The 20,831-nt window shown below is 31.7% G+C and overlaps 2 protein-coding genes across 8 annotated transcripts; both read right to left on the minus strand.

Annotated features, from left to right (window-relative positions):
- Positions 1-7: 7 nt before the first annotated feature.
- On the minus strand, positions 8-9,291 carry LOC145316949 (palmitoyltransferase ZDHHC20-B-like). 6 transcript variants are annotated; one of them, XR_013878774.1, is made up of 13 exons: positions 9,134-9,291; positions 8,897-9,008; positions 8,672-8,750; positions 8,026-8,086; positions 7,652-7,741; positions 7,342-7,471; positions 6,656-6,732; positions 6,083-6,214; positions 5,474-5,564; positions 4,905-5,019; positions 3,965-4,293; positions 1,286-2,437; positions 8-901 (listed from the first exon to the last, which is right to left on the minus strand). XR_013878774.1 is itself a non-coding variant. In XM_080157799.1 (11 exons), exons 1-11 carry the CDS (start codon positions 9,271-9,273, stop codon positions 4,016-4,018), a joined length of 1,305 nt encoding a protein of 434 aa, XP_080013925.1. In that variant the 5' UTR covers positions 9,274-9,291; the 3' UTR covers positions 3,962-4,015. The 6 variants fall into 6 exon arrangements, 1 of the variants encoding a protein (XP_080013925.1); XR_013878777.1 differs by having other exon boundaries at positions 8-526; positions 783-2,437; XR_013878775.1 differs by having other exon boundaries at positions 8-526; positions 735-2,437.
- An 18-nt stretch (positions 9,292-9,309) lies between these two features.
- LOC145316952 (uracil-DNA glycosylase-like) lies at positions 9,310-18,193 on the minus strand. Of its 2 annotated transcripts, XM_080157802.1 has the most exons (8): positions 16,977-18,193; positions 16,744-16,812; positions 16,363-16,592; positions 11,958-12,245; positions 11,682-11,864; positions 11,242-11,359; positions 10,662-10,785; positions 9,310-10,074 (listed from the first exon to the last, which is right to left on the minus strand). In XM_080157802.1, exons 3-8 carry the CDS (start codon positions 16,432-16,434, stop codon positions 9,837-9,839), a joined length of 1,023 nt encoding a protein of 340 aa, XP_080013928.1. In that variant the 5' UTR covers positions 16,435-16,592; positions 16,744-16,812; positions 16,977-18,193; the 3' UTR covers positions 9,310-9,836. The 2 variants fall into 2 exon arrangements, with proteins under 2 accessions (XP_080013928.1, XP_080013930.1); XM_080157804.1 differs by having other exon boundaries at positions 16,363-18,193.
- Positions 18,194-20,831: the final 2,638 nt, after the last annotated feature.

Raw genomic sequence — 20,831 nt, forward strand, 5'->3', positions numbered from 1 at the left:
GGTAGCCTCTGAAAGAATGTAAACATAAATTTGTAAGTAAAGGAAGAGAAATTTGTTAGTAAGCTCTCTTTGGAATAGAATAGATCATGATTAATGATGGGTAGTTCGGCATTTCTTAGTTTTTCTCAAAATTACCAAGTAATCGTATATTAGTCAATATTAAGCTTAAAAGTGAATCTTTTAGCATGTAGGCTAACTTTTTTTGTACCTATACACAACAGAATTTAAAGCAGCTGAAAATTAGCTGCTTCATAAAACTAATTTTGTCGTTGACTGAAAAATGCCACTAAAAATGTTCAAAAATTTACTATTTGTCAATTGTATACCACATTTTGAACCTCATAAGTAACAAACAGCTTACATACCAAATGATTGTTTTTCTCATCTTTAGGTTAAATTGAATTACATTGGTCTTTTTGACAAATATGGCCTGCTTCCCTAACCCATCTTAGAGAGCGATGTTTTACACAATTTTATCATTAATTGTTACAAACACAGAAGGTTCACATCAATTTTTTCATGGATTCTGTATGACAGTGGCTCAATCAAAGTATTTAAAAAGTAAAATTTTCCTTTTGGGGTTCGGAAGTTCCATTCCTGCAAGGCTCGTGATTCGTTGATAATTTTCCAATCAGAATGCTTCAGCAATAAAATCGGCTAGAGATAGCTTTTACCCTTTACAGCCGAAACGGAAAAAATACCATCCTATATTTTTGAAAATTCTAAGAACTAACTTTTATTGAGCCACATAGCCCATAAAATCCAAATGGGAGACAAATTACAATTTACATTTAATAACAATTTTTAAACATTTTACAACAGAATTTGATTTTACACTTACAACATAATCTTTATTAAAGGATATAAAGCAATTATAATTATCATAAAGGGATTGAGGTTTCTTTTAAGTTTCGAAATAAAAGATAGAAAAGTTCTGATTTAAACACATTTTTGAATATTTAATATGTTATATCCTATACAAATGGGCACTTTGATTTAGGGGGGGGGGGGGGGGGCAAAATTTACGTATACCTTTAACCCACATTTTCTTTAATATTGTAATAGGAGGTGTGAAATCATTAGCGTGTGAAAAAAAATGAGAAGGCAGGCTTTCCCTATTTTTGTTTTAAGGTTGATATCGACACCCTGCCGCACGCAACTGAATACTACTATTTAATTGAAAAAGTACCAGCTTCATTAGCGCTATACTATAGGACTAAATTTAAAACTGTACTAGGTCGACATTTAAATAGTGCCTTAATGATATATTTTAAAATTTGAAAACCTGTCCGAACCAAATCCCAAGTAAGACAACTATATTGCTTATCATGATCATAAATAATCAAAACCTGAATGGATCTTTCATTTTTTTTATTATTACAACAATAAACTTTACATTAAAAAATTCAATTTCTATATACGGGTTATTTAGAAAACTGTGTAGGTAATTTGATTTGTTTTAAAATACACTTTTTTATAATTTTGAATTATATTAGTAATAGGCCGAGAAAAATAAACTTTTGAGCATTTTTTAACAGGAAAATACTACATGAAAAACTTTTGAAAAGTGAATTTTTAAGTGATAAAGTTAAATATACATATCAATTAATATTTCACACTGTGATAAATTACAAAAAAAAAGTTAAAGGCAAGGTTTACACCATAAGAAAACCGCTTTTAGATAAAGTTTGAAGTTTAAATTAATATTATGCCAAGAGGTCTTTGTGTCTTTTTACAACCATTAGAAGTAAAACGCTCAATAAACACGTTAAAACTATATTATACAGTAATTTTTGTGGGTTAAATCCAGCCTTCAACTTGCTTTGAATTATGGCACAGTGTGTTTTCTAGTCTAACTATTTTTTTAGTATGAAATATGTAAAAGTACTTAAAATTACAATACAATAGAAAATATCAAGAAATAGAAAAATTAATAAAAGTTTTATGTATAATATATTATTTACATAATATTAATAAGTTAATTGAGTAATATAAAGATCATAATTTTTTAAAATTAATAATATTAGTAAAAGTACTTTAAATAGTACAAGCAAATAATAAGTAAAGCTTCTTTATAATTAACGCTAAATTTTTTACCCAATAATCAATAAGAAATTTTAAAATATGATTTATCAAAATTATATGTGAATTGATCAATATATTTTTTACAATTCTATTATTATAAGTGCAAACTTTTAATAATTTGAGAAAAATCTTTTAGGTTTTAAAAATATTTTTATTGATTGTTAACTTTCTACTATTGCAAGTTTTATACTATTTTCTACTTTAAGGTGCAAATATAATAGGTATGATTTTTTATTTTCTATAATTTTAAATGTTGATAGGTAAATTGTAAATGCAAAGTTGTTAGTAAAATAAGCACTTTTTATTATTTCAAGTATTTTGTGATCATAAGCTCTCCTACTTTTAATTATATCTAAAATAAAGAATATCAGATTTAAATGTCTCAACCTTTTTAATAATACATGCAGAACAAAATAAAATTATAAAATTTTGAAAATTTGAAAAATGTTAAATTACATTTATACATAAAGTAACATCTATACATACACGCATCTATATTCTAACAAGGATGACAACATCCATAAAAGCGAAGCACTGAAACGGTAGGACAAACGGACATTAACACTTGTAAAGTGTTAGAACTTAATTATCAAAATATAAATTTATAAGAGTCAAAGCAAAATTGTAAGTAAATTTGTTGTAAAACTGCTTGATACAGGATAATTTTTATGGACATACTTACATTTTTAGGGCTTGATTATAGAGTTGCTTCGCTTATTACATTATACTTTGTTGTCCCAGAAATCAATATACCAAAAATCAGATCAATCCGATGATTTGATCACATAAAAATTTGTTGTTAAAAAAGTAAAAAAATCAACATGTTTAAATTGGACGTACGGACATTTTGGTAATGATTGTAGAGTTGCTACGCTTTCTAAATCGTACCTAACTACTAAAGGAATCACCATGCAAAATTTGAAATCGATAGGACAATTCTAACATGCCTAAATTAACGGAAAAAGCTATCCGTTACGGACGTACGGACGTTCGGACGTACGGACGGACGGACGGACGTACGGACGGACCGACCCTAATTATAGAAAAGCTTCGCTTTTAAAAAGACTAGAACACTAATTTTAATAAATCAAAATAAACTTTTGATACCAAGTGCAAATAAATATAAAATATATATTTTACATCTAAAACTTATTAAAATATAAGTACCTAACAAATAATCATAATCTAGAAATAGTTCTTTCAATTTGGCTTGTAAATTATTAATTCCTACCTACCAAAACATTTTTATTAATGAATCAAAAGGAGACACTTTTTATTTTCTTAAAGTATTACAACCACTTGAATTCATAACAGTATTTCAATATGTTTGAAACATAAAAAATATAAGGTAAAAAAGTTAAAAAGGCAGGTAAAGAAATACAAAAAGAATACTGATAAATCTTCCCTTAAAGGCTAGAGACGTATACTTTTTTGTTTTTAAAGTATAAGTCCATCCTTTCTTGAAAGATCATTTTTAAAATCACAGAAAAATTTACAGGCAGAAAAAGGAAATTATGTCTGAACCAAAAACATTTTTCTTAAAACAAACATTGAACACATTAAATAGTAATTTTCCTTACAGTTAGCTTTCTATAGTTTTATTACATTTAAAAGGGATATGACATTTTGCGATTGTGAAGGTATTGGGTTGCTTTACATTATAACACAGAAAAAAAAAATTTCAAAAATCATGTAGCAATGTTGGTTCGTTATTTTGATTGTTTTATCTGACAATTAAGAGTTTTTTTCCTTAGGCTTTTTTTTCTACAGGTGTAAGGAAAATTATGCAGATTATTTTACATTAGTTTCTAGCTCCGAAAAAAAAAGATATTTAAATATATATAATTTAAAAGATTGATTTTTGTAATAAATTTCCTACCCATTAGGTGAAAAGTCAGATAAGAGTAATATTCTATTCTAAAATATGGTGTTATTGTATGACAACCTCACTAGGCGCCACTCCATCTATCCCGTGATACGCCGGGTGGACCGGCACTGTCCTTGTGTGGCCGTTCGTGTCGAGGACAACCTCTGTGGCGGACAAGGGCGACACGGTGCCCGACAGGGCGGAGATGTGGCCGCTCTGCTGGACACTAGAGGCGTGGCTGCTGTGAATAGTCTGCGTTGTGGATATTGTACCCGCCCCGGATATAATTGGATTGACCAAGGTTCGCGTTGGTGTTTCTGCTACTCTATTGTCAGAATTTGCTAAAATTTAAAATGATAATTTTTCTCCAAAAGATTAAAAACCAAGCTTAGGGCTTAATGAATGCAAAATAATTGAAAATTGTAATTGCTATTCAAGACACATAAATAAAGTTTACATATAAAAAGTAAAGATTCAAAAGACGTTTTAGATGGGTAGATATTTGCATGAATATCAAGATAAATTCTTCAAAAGAGAGAGGGAAAATACAACAATTCACCAAATGAAGTACCAACAATTTTATCTGGGTGATTTTCATTTAGTTTTAAAGTTTATTTAGTCAAACCATTTGTAAGGGGTCAGATATTAAATGAACAATAATTTCGCATCAGCGGGCCCAACGCTGTATAATGAAGAAAACAAAGAAAGGCAAATACTTCAAAATTTTCTAATACGACGAGAAATGCCAATTTTTTTTTTATAGCGTAGGAAGGTTTTTTAGTGAAATATTCGTTTAGTTGGAGAAATAAAAGACACATTAAAAAATATTTGACTCAATTATCTCTAAAACTAAGAAAGAAACAACAAAAAATTCTAGTACTTGATATTGTGAGTTACTTTATCCATCCATCCGTATTTTTTAAAAATTCAAACGGTTAACAAAAATAATTACCTATACTATGATAATTATTGAACTGCTTCGCTCTTCTATGAGGGAAATACAACCCATCCCCAACACTTGTTGACACGGGGAAGGGCCACAGCAAAGGGTTCATACCAAATACTTCCTGTAGTTTTAAAGCATTAATTCATGGTCACCAATACTTAGGTAGGGAGGGGACATTGGGACATTTATTATGTTTTATAATAACATTTTCTTATTCGTTGACCTAACAAATTTTAGAAATTTAATGAATTTGATTGGTTGCATCAATAATGTAAGAGTCCAAAAGTTTTAACCACTTATCTACAAAAGAGGTTATTTTGTGCATCAACATTGGGGATGTATATCAATATTTATCGGTCGTTGTCATATCCCTATAGATTAATGACCACCAATAAAAGTGCACTTCTGAGATGGTTTTATGCCTTTTCCCTCTCTAAGATGCGGGATGCAAACCCACTGGTATAAAATAAAGGATAAAATAAAATTCAGTTAATATGAAAACAATAGGTACGGATTCGCTAAATAATCTTTAAGCGTGTTATGAAAACAATTAAATAATAAACAAAATTGTTAACCTTGAAATTATTTAATGATCCGAGTGACCATCCTTCTTTATCCGCGGCCTGATCTTCAAATACTGGCGCTCGGAATTGTTCCAAAGTTGATCTGAATAAAAATAAAACCTCAAACAATTGTGCACATAATATTTTTAGAAAGTTTATGAATTGTTCGACTAAAATCCACTAAACTTTTGTGCAAATTAAAACAATATTTTTATTTTAAGTGATGGGCAGCAATTTAAAAGTTTTCTTAAAATTTTAAAACATGGTCTTTTATTAAATTGGACTTCCAACCCTATATGATTTTTTAGCTTTCAAATGTATTTTTTCTTGTAGTTCGTTTCCCTCTTTACACTATGAAAATTTCCCGCGGCAACGAGCATTAGCATAATCAAAAACAATTTTTTTGTTGAATAGATTTATTATTACTTGGATCTTAAAACCAGATTATCATGTAGTACTGTAATGAAGTGAAACAAATAGCGACCCCCCTATCCATCTCCACCTCTTCTACTGAAGACGAACGTACCATAAAGTTTATGTTAGCAACCTAAATTGACGACAATTTTTCCCCAGTCTTAATATCCACGTAACGTTTATTGTGCATCCATTATAAGAACTAACCTGTTTTGAGTGACTAGATACACATGATACCAGAAGAGAGAAAATATGCTGATTGTAAACAGAATTGACACGAGGAAAACAAAGATGATATGATACTTGGCCGTACCAAGACTTAAGGAGTCCGACCAGAATCTAGAGAAAGTCAATTTGGGTCAACACAGTGTCGTATTATCAAGGAGGAAGGAGACAATTGATAATTACAGTAGTGCCTAGAGTTCTTTTTTTATTCGTTGGCTAAACAACTTAAATTATGATTAGTTTGTTTATTAGCTAGGAGTGTTCAAACTTTAATAACAATAATTTTAATCTTTAGGAGGGATAAGTTTGTTTATCATCACTTTTAATAGTTAATTTATTCATCCCTATTCACTACGGGGCTACCATCTACCCAATATAATCTAACCCAGCCAACCTGACCTAAAGTTATAAACAATCAAACAAAAAATATCCCCTCATTCATTATTATAGGTTTATTTCTAGATCGCTAGACACTTTAAGGCAAACCCGCCAAAAATGTACCTAATTTCCTTCGAAAACATCTATTAAACATTAATATAGTGTGTTGACCCATTCCTGACAAAATATCTGGCGGAAGTAGCGGCTATGAAGATACAATACAACAACGCATAACACAGAAAGAGCATGAAAAACTGAAATAAAAACAACATTAAGATATAAAAAGTTGTGTAATTTTCTTCTATTTAAAAACTTTATTGAGAATAAAAATAAAAATACAGCCAATATTTTTTCAAGAACTTATTCTCTTATGCCCTTCATAAAAATAAGAACCTTACAAGAAGTCTATCGTCCATCTAACTTATGAAGGTAGAGGTCAATGACAAATAATATAATCCCCAAACAAGATGTTTCCATACAAGATAATTTAGGTAGATTATGATAACATATTAGAACCTAGGAAATATCTGTTTACTTCTTCAATAAGAAAAAAGGCGGATTTAAACCTTTAGTTATTGAACATTTACATCTAAGTATCATCATCAAAAGTGTTGCTTATTGTTTTTTTTTATGTTAGTTTATCTTATCAGGAGGCAAACCGAGGCAATCTGATTCGGATTCTGATCAGATTGTCAAAATATTGACAGATTCATCAAAAATGGATGCAGATTCCGGGATAATCCGAGCCAAATATCCAAATTTTCACGGATTTCGGATTAGGAGTTTTGGTTAAATAATTGTAGGATTAATCCGAAACAGATTTGAATGCGGAATTGGATTGCCATCCCTGGTTAAAATATTACCTTATAATTCCTAAATCCAACACAATTATTGACCCAAGGACAATGATGATCCATCTTGAGGATACAAATTTCACAAACAGAACAATGATGAGCACGGTCAGGCTTGATACACTCACACTTCTCACAATACCTGTCACAACAAGATCAATATTTTGAAAACTATGTGGTTGAAAATGATAATTTTCAAATTTGGTGATTATAACAGGTTTTACATAGTGAGCATTGAATTGCACCCACCAATTGAACAGAAGGGTCATGTTACGTTTGGTTTAGTTAGGTTAGAATATCCCTCTAACGAAATGTTGATTACCTGAGGGCACCCTGTACACTTCTCTGTTTAGTATTGCAGCCCATCTTACTTCCAACCTTTGCTAGAGTTTCTTTCCACTCATCTTCAGATCTAGAATTATGAAAATAATCAATCTCTTAAACGGCACCTCCTGCACATAAACATGTATTATATTCTTTCACAGTCTAAAAACGGGCATTAAAAATATTTCTTGCAAATCTTGAAAATATAGGGCATAAAACAAAATTTTCTATCGAAACGCTCTTTACTGCTTTTTTCGGCTTTTTCTATAGAAATATTGATGTTATTCCTGTAAAAGTAACCTTTCCCTATTTTTTCTCTCTCAAAATAAAAATAAAATTCTCCTTGACCTAAGATATAAAAAAGTTACTTACTTTGCTGATGAAAGGGCAGCTGTAGCGTGGCGGCTTAAATGCCAATTATCAGGTACTCGCCCTAAAATTAAACAATCTTTTCGTAGGCCAACATACTTAATTCCGTAAATTTATTAGAAGAGAGAAAAATATTTGTTATATTGTAAAGAGAACAATTTGTTTCCTACAACAATTGACTAGCTCGTAGGATATTTTATAACAGCTTATTGAACAGTTTGCCAGTTTTATATATAACAGTTTTGCTGTACAAAAATATCCATACTTAAATCAGAATGACAGGGGTGTGTATTTAACACAAGATCAATTTTTTCCCTTGCTGCAAATTTTTTTATTTTTTCCCCTCCTAATTTTTTCCAGGGGAAAATGGAAAAATATTTTCTGAACTTTTTATTTTATTAAAATGGAAAAAAATGTTTTCAATTCTCTTAATTTTTACATTTTTTCCCCCAACCAAATATTCTTTATCCCCCCCCCCCTTTAGCAGGCTCAACCATGCAGTATATACACCCCTGCAAATAACTGATAATTAATAAAAAAATAACATGTTTTTAAATACTTAAGTAAAATAATTAAGAATCTTTTATATAAGTTTTTGAATAATAAAAAAAAACGTGAAATATGATTGTTAAACAAATGGTATAGATACCTGGGGGCGTAAATATTGTCATACCATATGACCAGAAGAACATAATAAAGAAATAATGATACAGAATCCCACATAATATCTAAATACAAATATTTCATCAGATAACAAGGATCACAACATGCATAAATGTTACTTCCGACACTTTTTCTTAAAAGTACGCAACTTTTTAATCCTATTAATTTACTTTAAAAAATAATTATAATAAAAAAGAAGTAATTTTTGAACCTGTTCTATAGGATTATCCATCATAGCATAGAGGAGCAAAGCTATTACATATGCATAGTAAGACCAACCAACTATGCCGCTAATAAACAAAACTGGAAGGGATTTCACAAAACTGAAATATAAGAATATTTATTTGTAAAAACAGGTCTAATAAATAATGCAAAACTATAAAATTAATAGCTTAATGGGTTTGAATTAAAAGATTTTTTTTTGTATTAAATAGAATATAATTCTTACCAAGCCAGGTACATACAAGGTCTTTGAAGCAGCGACGGCTGTTTGGGCCGCCTTGGCGAGTCTGGAGCCGTTGCTGGCGGCGGCAGCTCCCCTTCGGGGTTTGTTATCACGTGACCCAGCCTCCCATCCCCGCCCGACATTGTAGCCCTTTCTGGGGTGGACTTTTATAGAGTATATTCTGAAAAAAAGTCGAAAATATATTTTTTCTGTCAGAATAGTTTAATTGTTACAAAAAATATAATAATAATATAGAGGTCTCTCAAGCGTATTTTTATTATCACATTCAAATTTTCATTGGCAAACTTTTATAAATGCAGTTGACCTTTCTTTAGTTATGATTTTGGTCACAAATCAATGGTATAGCAGTTAGGTTTAAGAGATACAAGTTGCAAGTTAAAGGAAACTGTTTGAATCATCTTTTATAGGTAAATAATTTACTGAATGAATATAAAAATTATTTATAATTGTTTTGTAGCTTTTTAGTATTCATAGATATTTTCCTTGAAAAGTTTTCTATTTCAATAAAAGCAATGGTATATCTTTATCAGGTTAATGCATTATATACCCGTTCTCACAAAAATAATAATTTTGATACTAATGGCTTTTAAACAAATCTAAACACCATTATGTAAAATTTCTCCTTTGCTAGGTTTATAGTGATAGTAAACTAAGAGCAAGATAAAGATTTGATTATATAATGACATTAGTTTTTAATTTGAGGAAGTCTGCCCCAATCAATGGGATCCTTGTTCAACTTCGTCAGAATCTCATTACACTGCGAGAAATGTTTGCAGCCGAGGAACCCACGGTGCGCGGACAGTGGGCTAGGATGCACACTCTTGAGGAGATGGTGCTTCCGCTTATCCACCATGGCCGCTTTCTTCTGCGCGTAGGCGCCCCACAACAGGAAGACCACGTCGGAACTATTCTCGGATATCCATCTAATAAAAAGGAATATAAATAATTCTTATCTTTAAAAGGATAACACTTTTTGAGAATTCCCCCCCCCCCCCTTTTCTTAACAAGTTTCCATATTCTTTTTTTTAATAAAACATTTCTTATTCTCGCATGCCCATTTTCAGCATTTTATTTTAAATGGATAGTTGCAAGATGTGCATTTAACAAGTTTGGGTTCTTGGAGGAGTGAACCCTAACATATAAAATTTTGTATAGCATTGAATAAAAAACAATAGACACCACTAAAATAGAATTCATGCTGTTTTTGTGAAAATAAGACCGTCGAAAAACTTTCAAATATATGCCCTCTTGATGTAATTTGAATCACTGAACATGAAAAGATTTGCTATTCACTAAATTAAGTTTAAATGCATTTCGGGAAACTATCCCTTTAGGACAATATAATTAAAGACATAAAAAATAACTCAGTGTCTGCTTTGTTCTATAGTTTCTATCTTCCATTTGAGGATACAATAATAAAACTGGCCAAACCTAACTACCAATAAATCAATAACTCAAAGAAATAATTATTAAAGTTGCTTAACTAGTCAAATAATACATTAAGTCTTACTTGATGACGGCATCCGTAAGTTTCTCCCAACCTTTGTCCTTATGAGAGTTGGCGGCCCCGCTGCGGACAGTCAGAACAGCGTTTAGCAGCAGCACGCCCTGGTCAGCCCAGCCTGCCAGATAACCTGTACAGATTGATACGTTAAAGTTACAGGGGAGGGAGTGTTGTTGTTTATTTCATACCCGAGACTATTATGCCAGCTACGCTTTACATAACCTTATATTCAATATTCATCTTAATTTTTTTTTTAAAGCCTCACATCTTTTAAAATAAATATGTAGAAATAGTTATAAATCAATTTATGAAATAGCAATTTGTCTCCAATTTTTCTAAAAATTGTTTCTTCTTGGCAAGTTGATCAGTTGTGAAAAACAGAAATGATAATCCGAGACAATTTTCACAAAATCAGGTTAAGATTCGAATTCTGCCTTTTAGGTCCAAGGGCAAGAAGAGTCGGAATAATCCGAAACGGACAGCCAGCCATTCCTGGTGATAAATTTTGGTCGTTGTTTGAACGCATCCTGTTATCTATCAACTGTTAACTATACGTGTCACAAGAAATAAAAGTAAAGAAACCTACCTCCATAACCTGAAGGTCTGGTGAACCCCTTAATATCCGCTTCCAGCTCTTTGTACATGTTGATTAGGGATGGAGGTGGTGGTATCCCAGGCTGAACTGAGAAACATAGTCCATGCGCCTAGATATTACGAATGGAATCTTGTGAATTATCTATTTTTTTATTGTAAAGAAATTAAATACAATCAAAGATGGACGACATTAAACGCGTAATGTAAAGCAGTTAAACTGCTAGTAAATATTCTAGCGGTATACCTTAAAGTAACCACTTCGAACACAGAACCTTTTCTCTTTATTTTAAAACCAACTGGGTATTGGATTGGCCGCATGGTTATGGCACCACAGGTATAGGCCCGCAGGAGTTAGGCAAAGAAGAAATGTAACCTTATTTTCAAGGGGAAGTGGGTTTCCGTGCTCTATAGGCACTTTGAGAGAAAGTGTACCTGTCCAGGACCATGATATGGATCCTGTCCCAGAATGACAACCCTGATATCCTGGATGGAAGTGTGCCTGGTCCAGGACCAGACATCCTCTGCCAGCGGGAAGATAGTGTATTTAGCCCGTTCCGTCACCATAAAGTCGTTCAGCTGCTTGAAATATGGCTTCTCAAATTCTTTCTCGAGTGCCTTAAAATATAAAATATTATTCAAAATTGACCGATACAATTTTTGTTTTGTTTTATGACCATTTTTGGCAAGTTAATGAAAATTTAGAAATACCTTAAACCAGGAAACGCCCATAGAACTGCTGACCAGCGGTAACTGGCTGCTGACCCTCTTCCTTTTAGCCTCAATCTTATTCTTATCCATTCGGTCCTTCTGTTCGGGGCTCAATAACAACCCACCCGCAGGGCTGGTCAAGATCTTACCATCCCCAGAATCGAGACGGATCCGTTTTGAATCTGGAGTTGTGGATAACATGTCGGTCTTGTCTGTTGTACTGTTCGTGACATCTTTCAATGGAGACTTTTCTTCAGACAATATATTCTCATCCACTTTGTTTGGATTCTAAAAGAAATACAAATAAAGGGGGGGGGGCGTAATGACATTTATTCGTAATCCGTGAGCAAAATGGTCTTAAAATTTAGCTAGACCCTTCAAACTTGGTATATAAGCCTAGTTCTATAGGTATTACATCTAAATGGCAAAAAAATCTAAAATTTTTTATTTTAAGGTTAGGTTAGGTAAGAAAAACCCTGCGGAAATGGGGTTTTTAGGCTTTTTTTGGTCTATTTTGATGTGGAAACTTACCTTAAATTGTTTTTTCTTAGGGTTTTAACTTAAATACACTGTATCTATTCATATGGACATTATTTTAGATGATTCAGCAAGTCTTGGACCGACCCCAGGGGGCTAGGTGGGTGGCCCGCAGGGGTTAAGTGCCTTTTTCCCAATACATATGTTGTGATACATCTAATTATAGGTTTTTTAGGTCAAGGAACTCAAATTTATAGCTAAATTAAGCATTAGACTAATCTGAAGCTAGCCCCTGCGGGCTAGGTTGTTGGCCCGCAGGGGTTAAGTGCATTTTTTTCAATATATATCTTGTTATATATCAAAATATAGGTTTTTTAGGCTAAGAAACTCAAATTCTAAGCGAAAATTAGCATTAGACTAACCTGAAGCTAACCCCCCCGGGCTAGATTGGTTTTCTGCAGGGCTTAAGAGCATTTACCTAACCTAACCTAGAAACTTACTTATATTTTTAAATGTTTTTTTTTATAAACTTTGTCTATTAATGATGACTTTATTTAAGATAATCAAGCAAGTCGGAACCGACCCCCAGCGGGCTAGGTTGGTGGCCCGCAGGGGTTAAGTGCATTTTTTCCAATATATATCTTGTTATATATCAAAATATAGGTTTTTTAGGTCAAGAAACTCAAATTCTAAGCGAAAATTAACATTAAACTAACCTGAAGCTAACCCCCCCCGGACTAGGTAGGATTTCTGCAGGGCTTAAGAGCATTTACCTAACCTAACCTAGAAACTTACTTATATTTTTACTTGTTTTTTTTAATAAACTTTGCCTATTAATGAGGACTTTATTTAAGATAATCCAACAAGTCGGGAACCAACCTCAGATGGCTAGGTTGGTTTTCTGCAGGGCTTAACAGTATTTACCTAATCTAACCTAGAAACTTGTTTATTTTTTTCATGTTTTTTTTTTTAATAAACTGTGTCTATTAATGATGACTTTATTTAAAATGATCCAGCAAGTCGGGGACTGACTGATCTGAAGCTAGCCCCAGTGGGCTAGATCGGTGGCCTGTATGGTTTAAGTGCATTATTTTACAAAATACATCTTGTGATATATCAAAATATAGGTTTTTAAGGTCAAGAACTCAAATTCAGAGCTAAAATAAGCATTAAGAATAATCTGAAGCTAACCCCAGCGGGCTAGTTGGGTTGCCCACAGGGCTTAAGTGCATTTTACCTAACCTAACTTAGAAACTTACATTCAATATTTTTTTTAGGTTTTTTTTCTCGAATAATGGGAAATGGGGTTTTTAGGCTTTTTTTGGTCTATTTTGATGTGGAAACTTACCTTAAATTGTTTTTTCTTAGGGTTTTAACTTAAATACACTGTATCTATTCAAATGGACATTATTTCAGATGATCCAGCAAGTCGAAGACCGACCCCAGTGGGCTAGGTGGGTGGCCCGTAGGGGTTAAATGCCTTTTTTAGAAAAAGTATGTGTTATCATATATCAACTTATAAGTTTTTTAGTTCAAGAAACTCAAATTTACAGCTAATAAAAGGATCAGACTAATCTGAAGCTAGCCCCAGCGGGCTAGGTGGGTTTCCTGCAAGTCTTAAGTGCATTTTACCTAACCTGACCTGGAACCTTACTTGTTTTTTTAGGGTTTTTTTTCTGGAATAAACTGTGTCTATTTATGAGAACATTATTTAAGATAATCAAGCAAGCCGGGGACCGACCCCAGCAGGCTAGGTGGGTGGCCCACAGGGGTTAAGTGCATTTTTAAAAAGTATGTGCTGTCGATACATAAAATTATAGGTTTTTTAGGTCCAGAAATTCAAATTTAGAGCTAATAATAGAATCAGACTAATCTGAAGCTAGCCCCTGCGGGCTAGGTGGGTTGCCTGCAAGGCTTAAATGCATTTTACCAAACCTAACCTAGAATCTTACTTTTTTGAAGATTTTTTAATTGAATAAACTGTTCATGAGAACATTATTTAAGATGATCTAGCAAGTCGGGGACTGACCCAGGCGGGCTAGGTTTTACTTAGATACACAGTGTTCAGTCCTAAAGCCATCATTTAAAAGATTCTTCATACAGGAGGCTGACCCAAGGAGGTCCACAACTTGCTGGATTATCTAAAATAATGTCCTCATTCATAGACACAGTACATTCAAGGAAAAAAACAAAAAATAAGTAGGTTTCTAGGTTAGGTTAGGTAAAATGCACTTAAGCCCTGCAGAAGATCTACCTAGCCCGCGGGGGTTAGCTTCAGGTAAGACTTATGCTAATTTTAGCTCTGAATTTGAGTTTCTTGACCTTAAAAACCTATATTTTGATATATAACAAGATGTATATTGGAAAATAATGCATTTAACCCCTGCGGGCCACCGACCTAGCCCGCTGGGGCTAGCTTCAGATTAGCCTTATGCTAATTCTAGTTCTAAATTTGAGTTAACTGACCTAAAAAAGTAATAATTAGATGTATCACAACATACATAATGGGAAAAATGCACCTAACCCCTGCGGGCCACCAACCTAGCCCGCTGGGGTCGGTTCCTGACTTGCTGGATTATCTTAAATAAAGTCCTCATTAATAGACAAAGTTTATTCAAGAAAAAACATGTAAAAATATAAGTAAGTTTCTAGGTTAGGTTAGGTAAATGCTCTTAAGCCCTGCAGAAAACCAACCTAGCCCAGGGGGGTTAGCTTCAGGTTAGTCTAATGTTAATTTTAGCTCAGAATTTGAGTTTCTTGACCTAAAAAACCTATATTTTGATATATAACAAGATACATATTAGAAAAAATGAACTTAACCCCTGCGGGCCACCAACCTAGCCCGATGGGGCTAGCTTTAGATTAATCTAATGCTTATATTAGCTCTGAATTTGAGTTCCTTGACCTAAAAAACCTATAATTAGATGTATCACAACATATGTATTGGGAAAAATGCACTTAACCCCTGCGGGCCACCCACCTAGCCCCCTGGGGTAGGTCCCCGACTTGCTGAATCATCTTAAATAATGTCCATATGAATAGATACAGTGTATTTAAGTTAAAACCCTAAGAAAAAACAATTTAAGGTAAGTTTCCACATCAAAATAGACCAAAAAAAGCCTAAAAACCCCATTTCCGCAGGGTTTTTCTTACCTAACCTAACCTTAAAATAAAAAATTTTGGATTTTTTTACCATTTAGATGTAATACCTATAGGACTAGGCTTATATACCAAGTTTGAAGGGTCTAGCTAAATTTTAAGACCATTTTGCTCACGGATTACGAATAAATGTCATTACGCCCCCCCCCCTTATTAAATCTTATTTCGTACTATATTTTTCTTAAAATGAAATATTGTTTAAATACAAGAAAATGCTTTTAACAAAAAAAAAATTTAAATGTTGAAAAATATAAAAATCCCTGTAATATTTTAACTTTTACTTTTTAGCAGTGTAGGTAATTATTTTTAAATGTCTTCTACAATAGTGTTCTCATGTTCTATGTAGCTAAAGTATTAGAGAATAGACAATATTATAAACTTATATATTAGAGATATTGTCAGGGATCTAAATGGATAAGAAAATGGCCGATAAATTGATGTACATCCACAATGATACACAAAATTACCCCGTCTTTTGATTAATGTTTGAGGTTGAAATGTTTGTACACTTAACTTAATGAACCAACCAAAATAATTAAATACAAGTTCCCGTAGATGTTGAGCCAACAAATAAGAAAACTTTTATGTTGGGTACTAGTGTAATAAACAGCCTAATGTCCCTTTCCTCCCTGATAGATTGCTTTAAAACGACGAAAAATATTCTTATTTTGTTAATGGATCATTCCTTCTCCAACTCCCACCTTTCACCAAAACTAGAAAAAAATCATGATAATCTTAAAAAAAGATTCCCAATAGAGCAAGAGCTCACCTTCTTTTCAGCTGGCATGGGCGTCTTTGGTAACTTCTTGAAAAAATGTGTTATCTGTTTGTTCTTAGGCATTTTCACCTCTCTGAAATATTCTATAAATTAGTCATTCTTTCCTATGGATTCTTATTTAAAGTCACAATCATTCGGTAATAGAGATTTTACAATATTATTACAAAAGCATACAAAAGCACATAGTTTTAAAACTGTATAAAAAGAGCTGTACTAATCTTCTATTTAAAAAAAAAATACTTTTTTTCATTAATCTTCCCCGTTGGTCATGTGTTGTCCATATTTATGATTCAGATTTGAAGTTATCTGTCCCTTGATTGTGTCACATAACCATCTGGGATGAGTAAGTAAAAAAGGTTTAAGATATAGCACCATGACGCGCGCAATACCGCGCAACCTTACAAATATAAATATGTATAATTGTATCATATTATGTTTGGGCTAGATCAGATTAAGTTACGTCACCGCGGGGTTAATTTAGTCGTAGACAACTAATGCAGTTTTGCTTACTTCTAAGCAGTTATAAAAAGACCTTAGCCTTTCAAATACTGAATCTTTTAATTATTAAGTATTCCAAGACCCGCCATGAACGAACTTTCACTGACCTGCCAAACTTTAACAACTCATTGCTGGGATATAATAGAAAAAAAGAAAGGAAAATAATAAGTCAAAATAATAATTAAAAGTCAAATTAGAAATTGCAAACAAAATATGAAATTAAGAAAAAAATCTGTCAATTCGTTTGTATTAAGTATCACTATCAATTTTCGTCATAAAACATTTTAATAAGACTCAACAAATGTTTTTTTTCTCACTATATTGCTTATTGCTGTTTTAAAAGAAAAAAATAATTTTTTTCCAAATCTAAAAACACCAAAATCTCCAATTAAGAAAACATGTCAAATAAGGTAACTTAATTGTAAACCACTTTTAATGTTTTAGAGTAAAATATGTTATTTAAATAGCTGCTTTCCATAAATGTACTGCACGTACAAGCAAAGTGTACACATACAAGTACGCAACTGCATGCATAGCATGAGAGTTGGAAATATATTTTCATATTTAACTTAAGGGGGACTATGCACGAACAAAAGAAAGTTATGTTCAACATCTTTTTCAGCAGCTTTTTTGGGTTCAGACACTAGCTTTCTGTTAAATATAAAGAAATGATCCAATCAGTTTTTCAGCAGTTGTTAATAAAAGGGAAGCTTAATGCAACTTTTTCAAGCTTTTGATTGTATTTTTCTGCGATTTCGTTTTTGACATTTTAAACTTAACAAAACATTTGATGATTTATAGACAAAACTATTGTAATTTTTCTCAAAACTTAGGTGAAGGTGTAATTTTTATATTAATTTTGATTTATCTAACTAATAGAAACCTAAAATATAAACCAAATAACCTGAAATAAATGCTGCAAGTTGCTAAACAATATTTGCTCTAGTTCGTGCAGAATCCCCTCTAAACAGTTTGTTTAAGTTTTTACTTTCTAAGCATTTCTTTTTTTCAGATCTCAAGTCCCCATTGATTAATAATTTGCGCTTTTTTATGTAGTAATATTCTGCCAAAAAAAATAAAAAATAATCATCAATAAACTAATAAGATCCAAAACTAACTAAGAACACAAAAAGGGGGATAAAAATTTATATGTAAGATAATTGTGCATGAATATAAAAAACTACGGGTCTCTTCAATTTTTCTTATCATTTTTGTTGTATTATATTACACACGCTGTGTCTAATGCAATCAAGATTTGACGCAATATATCAAGAAACAGGCCAATTACATGTTTTTTTTAAACTAATCCAATTTTTGTTTTTGTTGACCCTTTTAGGTAAAAATTATGATTTTTTATGCATGTTAAGGCATTAAAAAATAAATTTTTAAGCTAAAAATAATGTGTTTAAAAAGAGACTATGGCCTTTTTAGACAAATATTATAAATTATCTTGATTTAATTAAGAGAGAGAGTGTGATATAAGTGACAAAATACACCAATGGTTAAGAAATAATACAGTAAGACCCACAGAGGCACGGCACTTCAGTTTATACATCCTACTTTAAAATATAAGTAAAGTACCTATATATCATAAAATAATGATAGAAGTAGTTTTTCTTGGATCTTTTAAAATTAAATATCCAATTACATTTCAAAATTATTATTTATTTCTATTATGGTGAAACCTTGCTTATATTTAAAAGTTGGGTGTTATATACAAATAATAAGATATCACTTGTTTTAACTTTAAAATAAACTTTACATACAATCAAAAGAAATGAAATAATGCCGAAATAATCATAGTTAAGTATAAAGAAGAAGGCAATATAGTTAATGATAACTTTTAATAAAAAATGACGAGAAAACCTTTCAAAAGTAAAAGAAACTAGAAGCATCTTTTACTAAAACCTTTCAGTTATGTAACTAATAATTTAATATCACTTTGTAATAAACTTAAATTACTGAAAAGGTCTAATTTTAACTCTTATTTTCCAGGTTTTCTCAAATTATGACAATATGAAATTATATTACAGTAAAATGAATAATTCTCTGCTATCTACACCAAAATTACACTGTAAATTATTTATCTCTGTACATGAAACTTTTATTATTATCCTTTATAATATAAAGTTTCATACAAAGAAATGTGTTTTTACAGTATAGATAGAAACCAATTAAAAATAACAGGGAGGGGGGAATGGTAAAGAAAAAGTTAAAAACTGAAAATACAGATTTAAGCAGAAAAAAGGAAGCAGAAATGTTTAAAAAACTGGTTGAGGTGCATATAAAGCAATTTTAGGTTTATGTACAAAAGTATAAAATTTACTTTTATTTTCAATATTTCTCAATAACAATATGTTCCATTATTTTTTTTACATGTATTAAAATATTTGATATTTTTATTTCTAGTTTAAAAATTGTACTCTTTTAGTTGGGACGATGAGGGTTAAAACAGGCAATGTATTTTCTATTTATCATAAAAATCACCCTGTTTATTTTTATTTTTTAATTTCTTTGAACATCTTTAATTTGAACACTTATTTAAAAAAGGCATTTTTACTTTTTTATGTTAAAAACCTGCTTTAAAATGGTCCCTAGTAAAAATGATTATCAATAAAATTGAGGATGAAAATTATAAAAATAAACAAACCTTTAAAGTACATATTGTAAGGAGTCTGATAGCATTGTAAAGAAAATATCATAAATTAGATTTAAAAACTATGAATCAGAAACAGAACAACTTATATCAAGAATTTACAATTCATAATTTACATAAAGATTAATCATCTGGAAGAATTTCTAAATAAATAAAATATCCAGTTATGATAGAATACACACCACTTCTTAATGCTATCAACATATCTTAAAATTACATAAAAAAGTTCCAAAAAGGAATTTAAGTATACCTTCCCCTAAGGAATTTAAATAAAAATTGGGATACATAATGAAAGGAAAACGTCATATTTTTGCTTAAATACTATTAGGTATACAGTTTTGAAATCCAACTTGTGAATATTTTGTATAAAAGCAAAGGGGGGAGGCGGATGTGCCACTTTTTGAAACCAAAAGTAAAACATGCATGATCTCAGCCCATAAAAGAGTTACAGCTCTAAAATTCAGCTCAGCAGTTGCTTTTGTGGAGAACAATATTTAATTGTGAAGAAACGGCGACAGAACAGCCGCTCCCGCCGATTTTTTTTTGCATTTTTTCGCCAAATTAGACAGTTCTCAATCAACTGAGATAAACTTTTTTCTCATAAAGTGTAAAATCTTATAAGTGTCAAGGCAAAAGAAATATCGGCGGGAAACAGCGGTTTTCGGAGGGAGCGGCTGTTCCGCCGCCGTTTCTTCACAGTTCCATTTTGTTCTCCACAAAAGCAACTGCTGTGCCGAATTTTAGAGCTGTAACTCTTTTATGGGCTGAGATAATGCACGTTTTACTTTTGGTTTCAAAGAGTGTCACATCCGCCTCCCCCCTTTGTTTGATTTCCCCTTTGTGATTGCCTTATATGAGTTTAAAAAACTCAATAGACACTCTTGAATTGTTTAAAATCTTGTATCTATTTCTTTGGAAGGTCTAATTTAAGACATAAATGGCCTTTTTGATGTCATGAAAAGTGTTTTGATAGCATTAATGAGCGGCGTAAACAGATGAACATATAGTTAGTTCTATGCATTAACAGTCCAAATGTCGGTTGAAAGCTTCTTTTATAGCATGGCATAAATAATAACAATTCTTGCCGTGCAATTATTAATATTTGTTCTTTTTAACAAAATATTTATTTATTATCATTCTGAAATGTCTTGTCTATTGCATGAAAAAATTACCCCTTCCCCTTCTTTCTCTCATAAAACTTTTAAAAGTTCTGGTGTGTATTTTCCAAAGTGTTGTTTAACTATTGCAACACAACAATGTTCTGTGCAATTTTTGTTAGGCTGGTGCGTTTTTTTAATAAAAATGT

Source organism: Acartia tonsa, chromosome 4 (assembly GCF_053477335.1).
Source record: "Acartia tonsa isolate MP-2025a chromosome 4, ASM5347733v1, whole genome shotgun sequence".
NCBI lineage: Eukaryota > Metazoa > Arthropoda > Copepoda > Calanoida > Acartiidae > Acartia > Acartia tonsa.

Coding starts and splice junctions, on each gene's coding strand:
- LOC145316949 (XM_080157799.1), bottom strand. CDS start 9,273: ATGTCGGGCGGGGATGGGAGGCTGGGTCACGTGATAACAAACCCCGAA. Junction 9,009..9,133: donor CCTTGTATGTACCTGGCTTG/GTAAGAATTATA, acceptor CTTATATTTCAG/TTTTGTGAAATCCCTTCCAG. Junction 5,565..6,082: donor TATCTAGTCACTCAAAACAG/GTTAGTTCTTAT, acceptor ATTTTTATTCAG/ATCAACTTTGGAACAATTCC.
- LOC145316952 (XM_080157802.1), bottom strand. CDS start 16,434: ATGCCTAAGAACAAACAGATAACACATTTTTTCAAGAAGTTACCAAAG. Junction 11,360..11,681: donor CATATCATGGTCCTGGACAG/GTACACTTTCTC, acceptor CGTAATATCTAG/GCGCATGGACTATGTTTCTC. Junction 10,786..11,241: donor CAGACCTTCAGGTTATGGAG/GTAGGTTTCTTT, acceptor CAATCTGTACAG/GTTATCTGGCAGGCTGGGCT.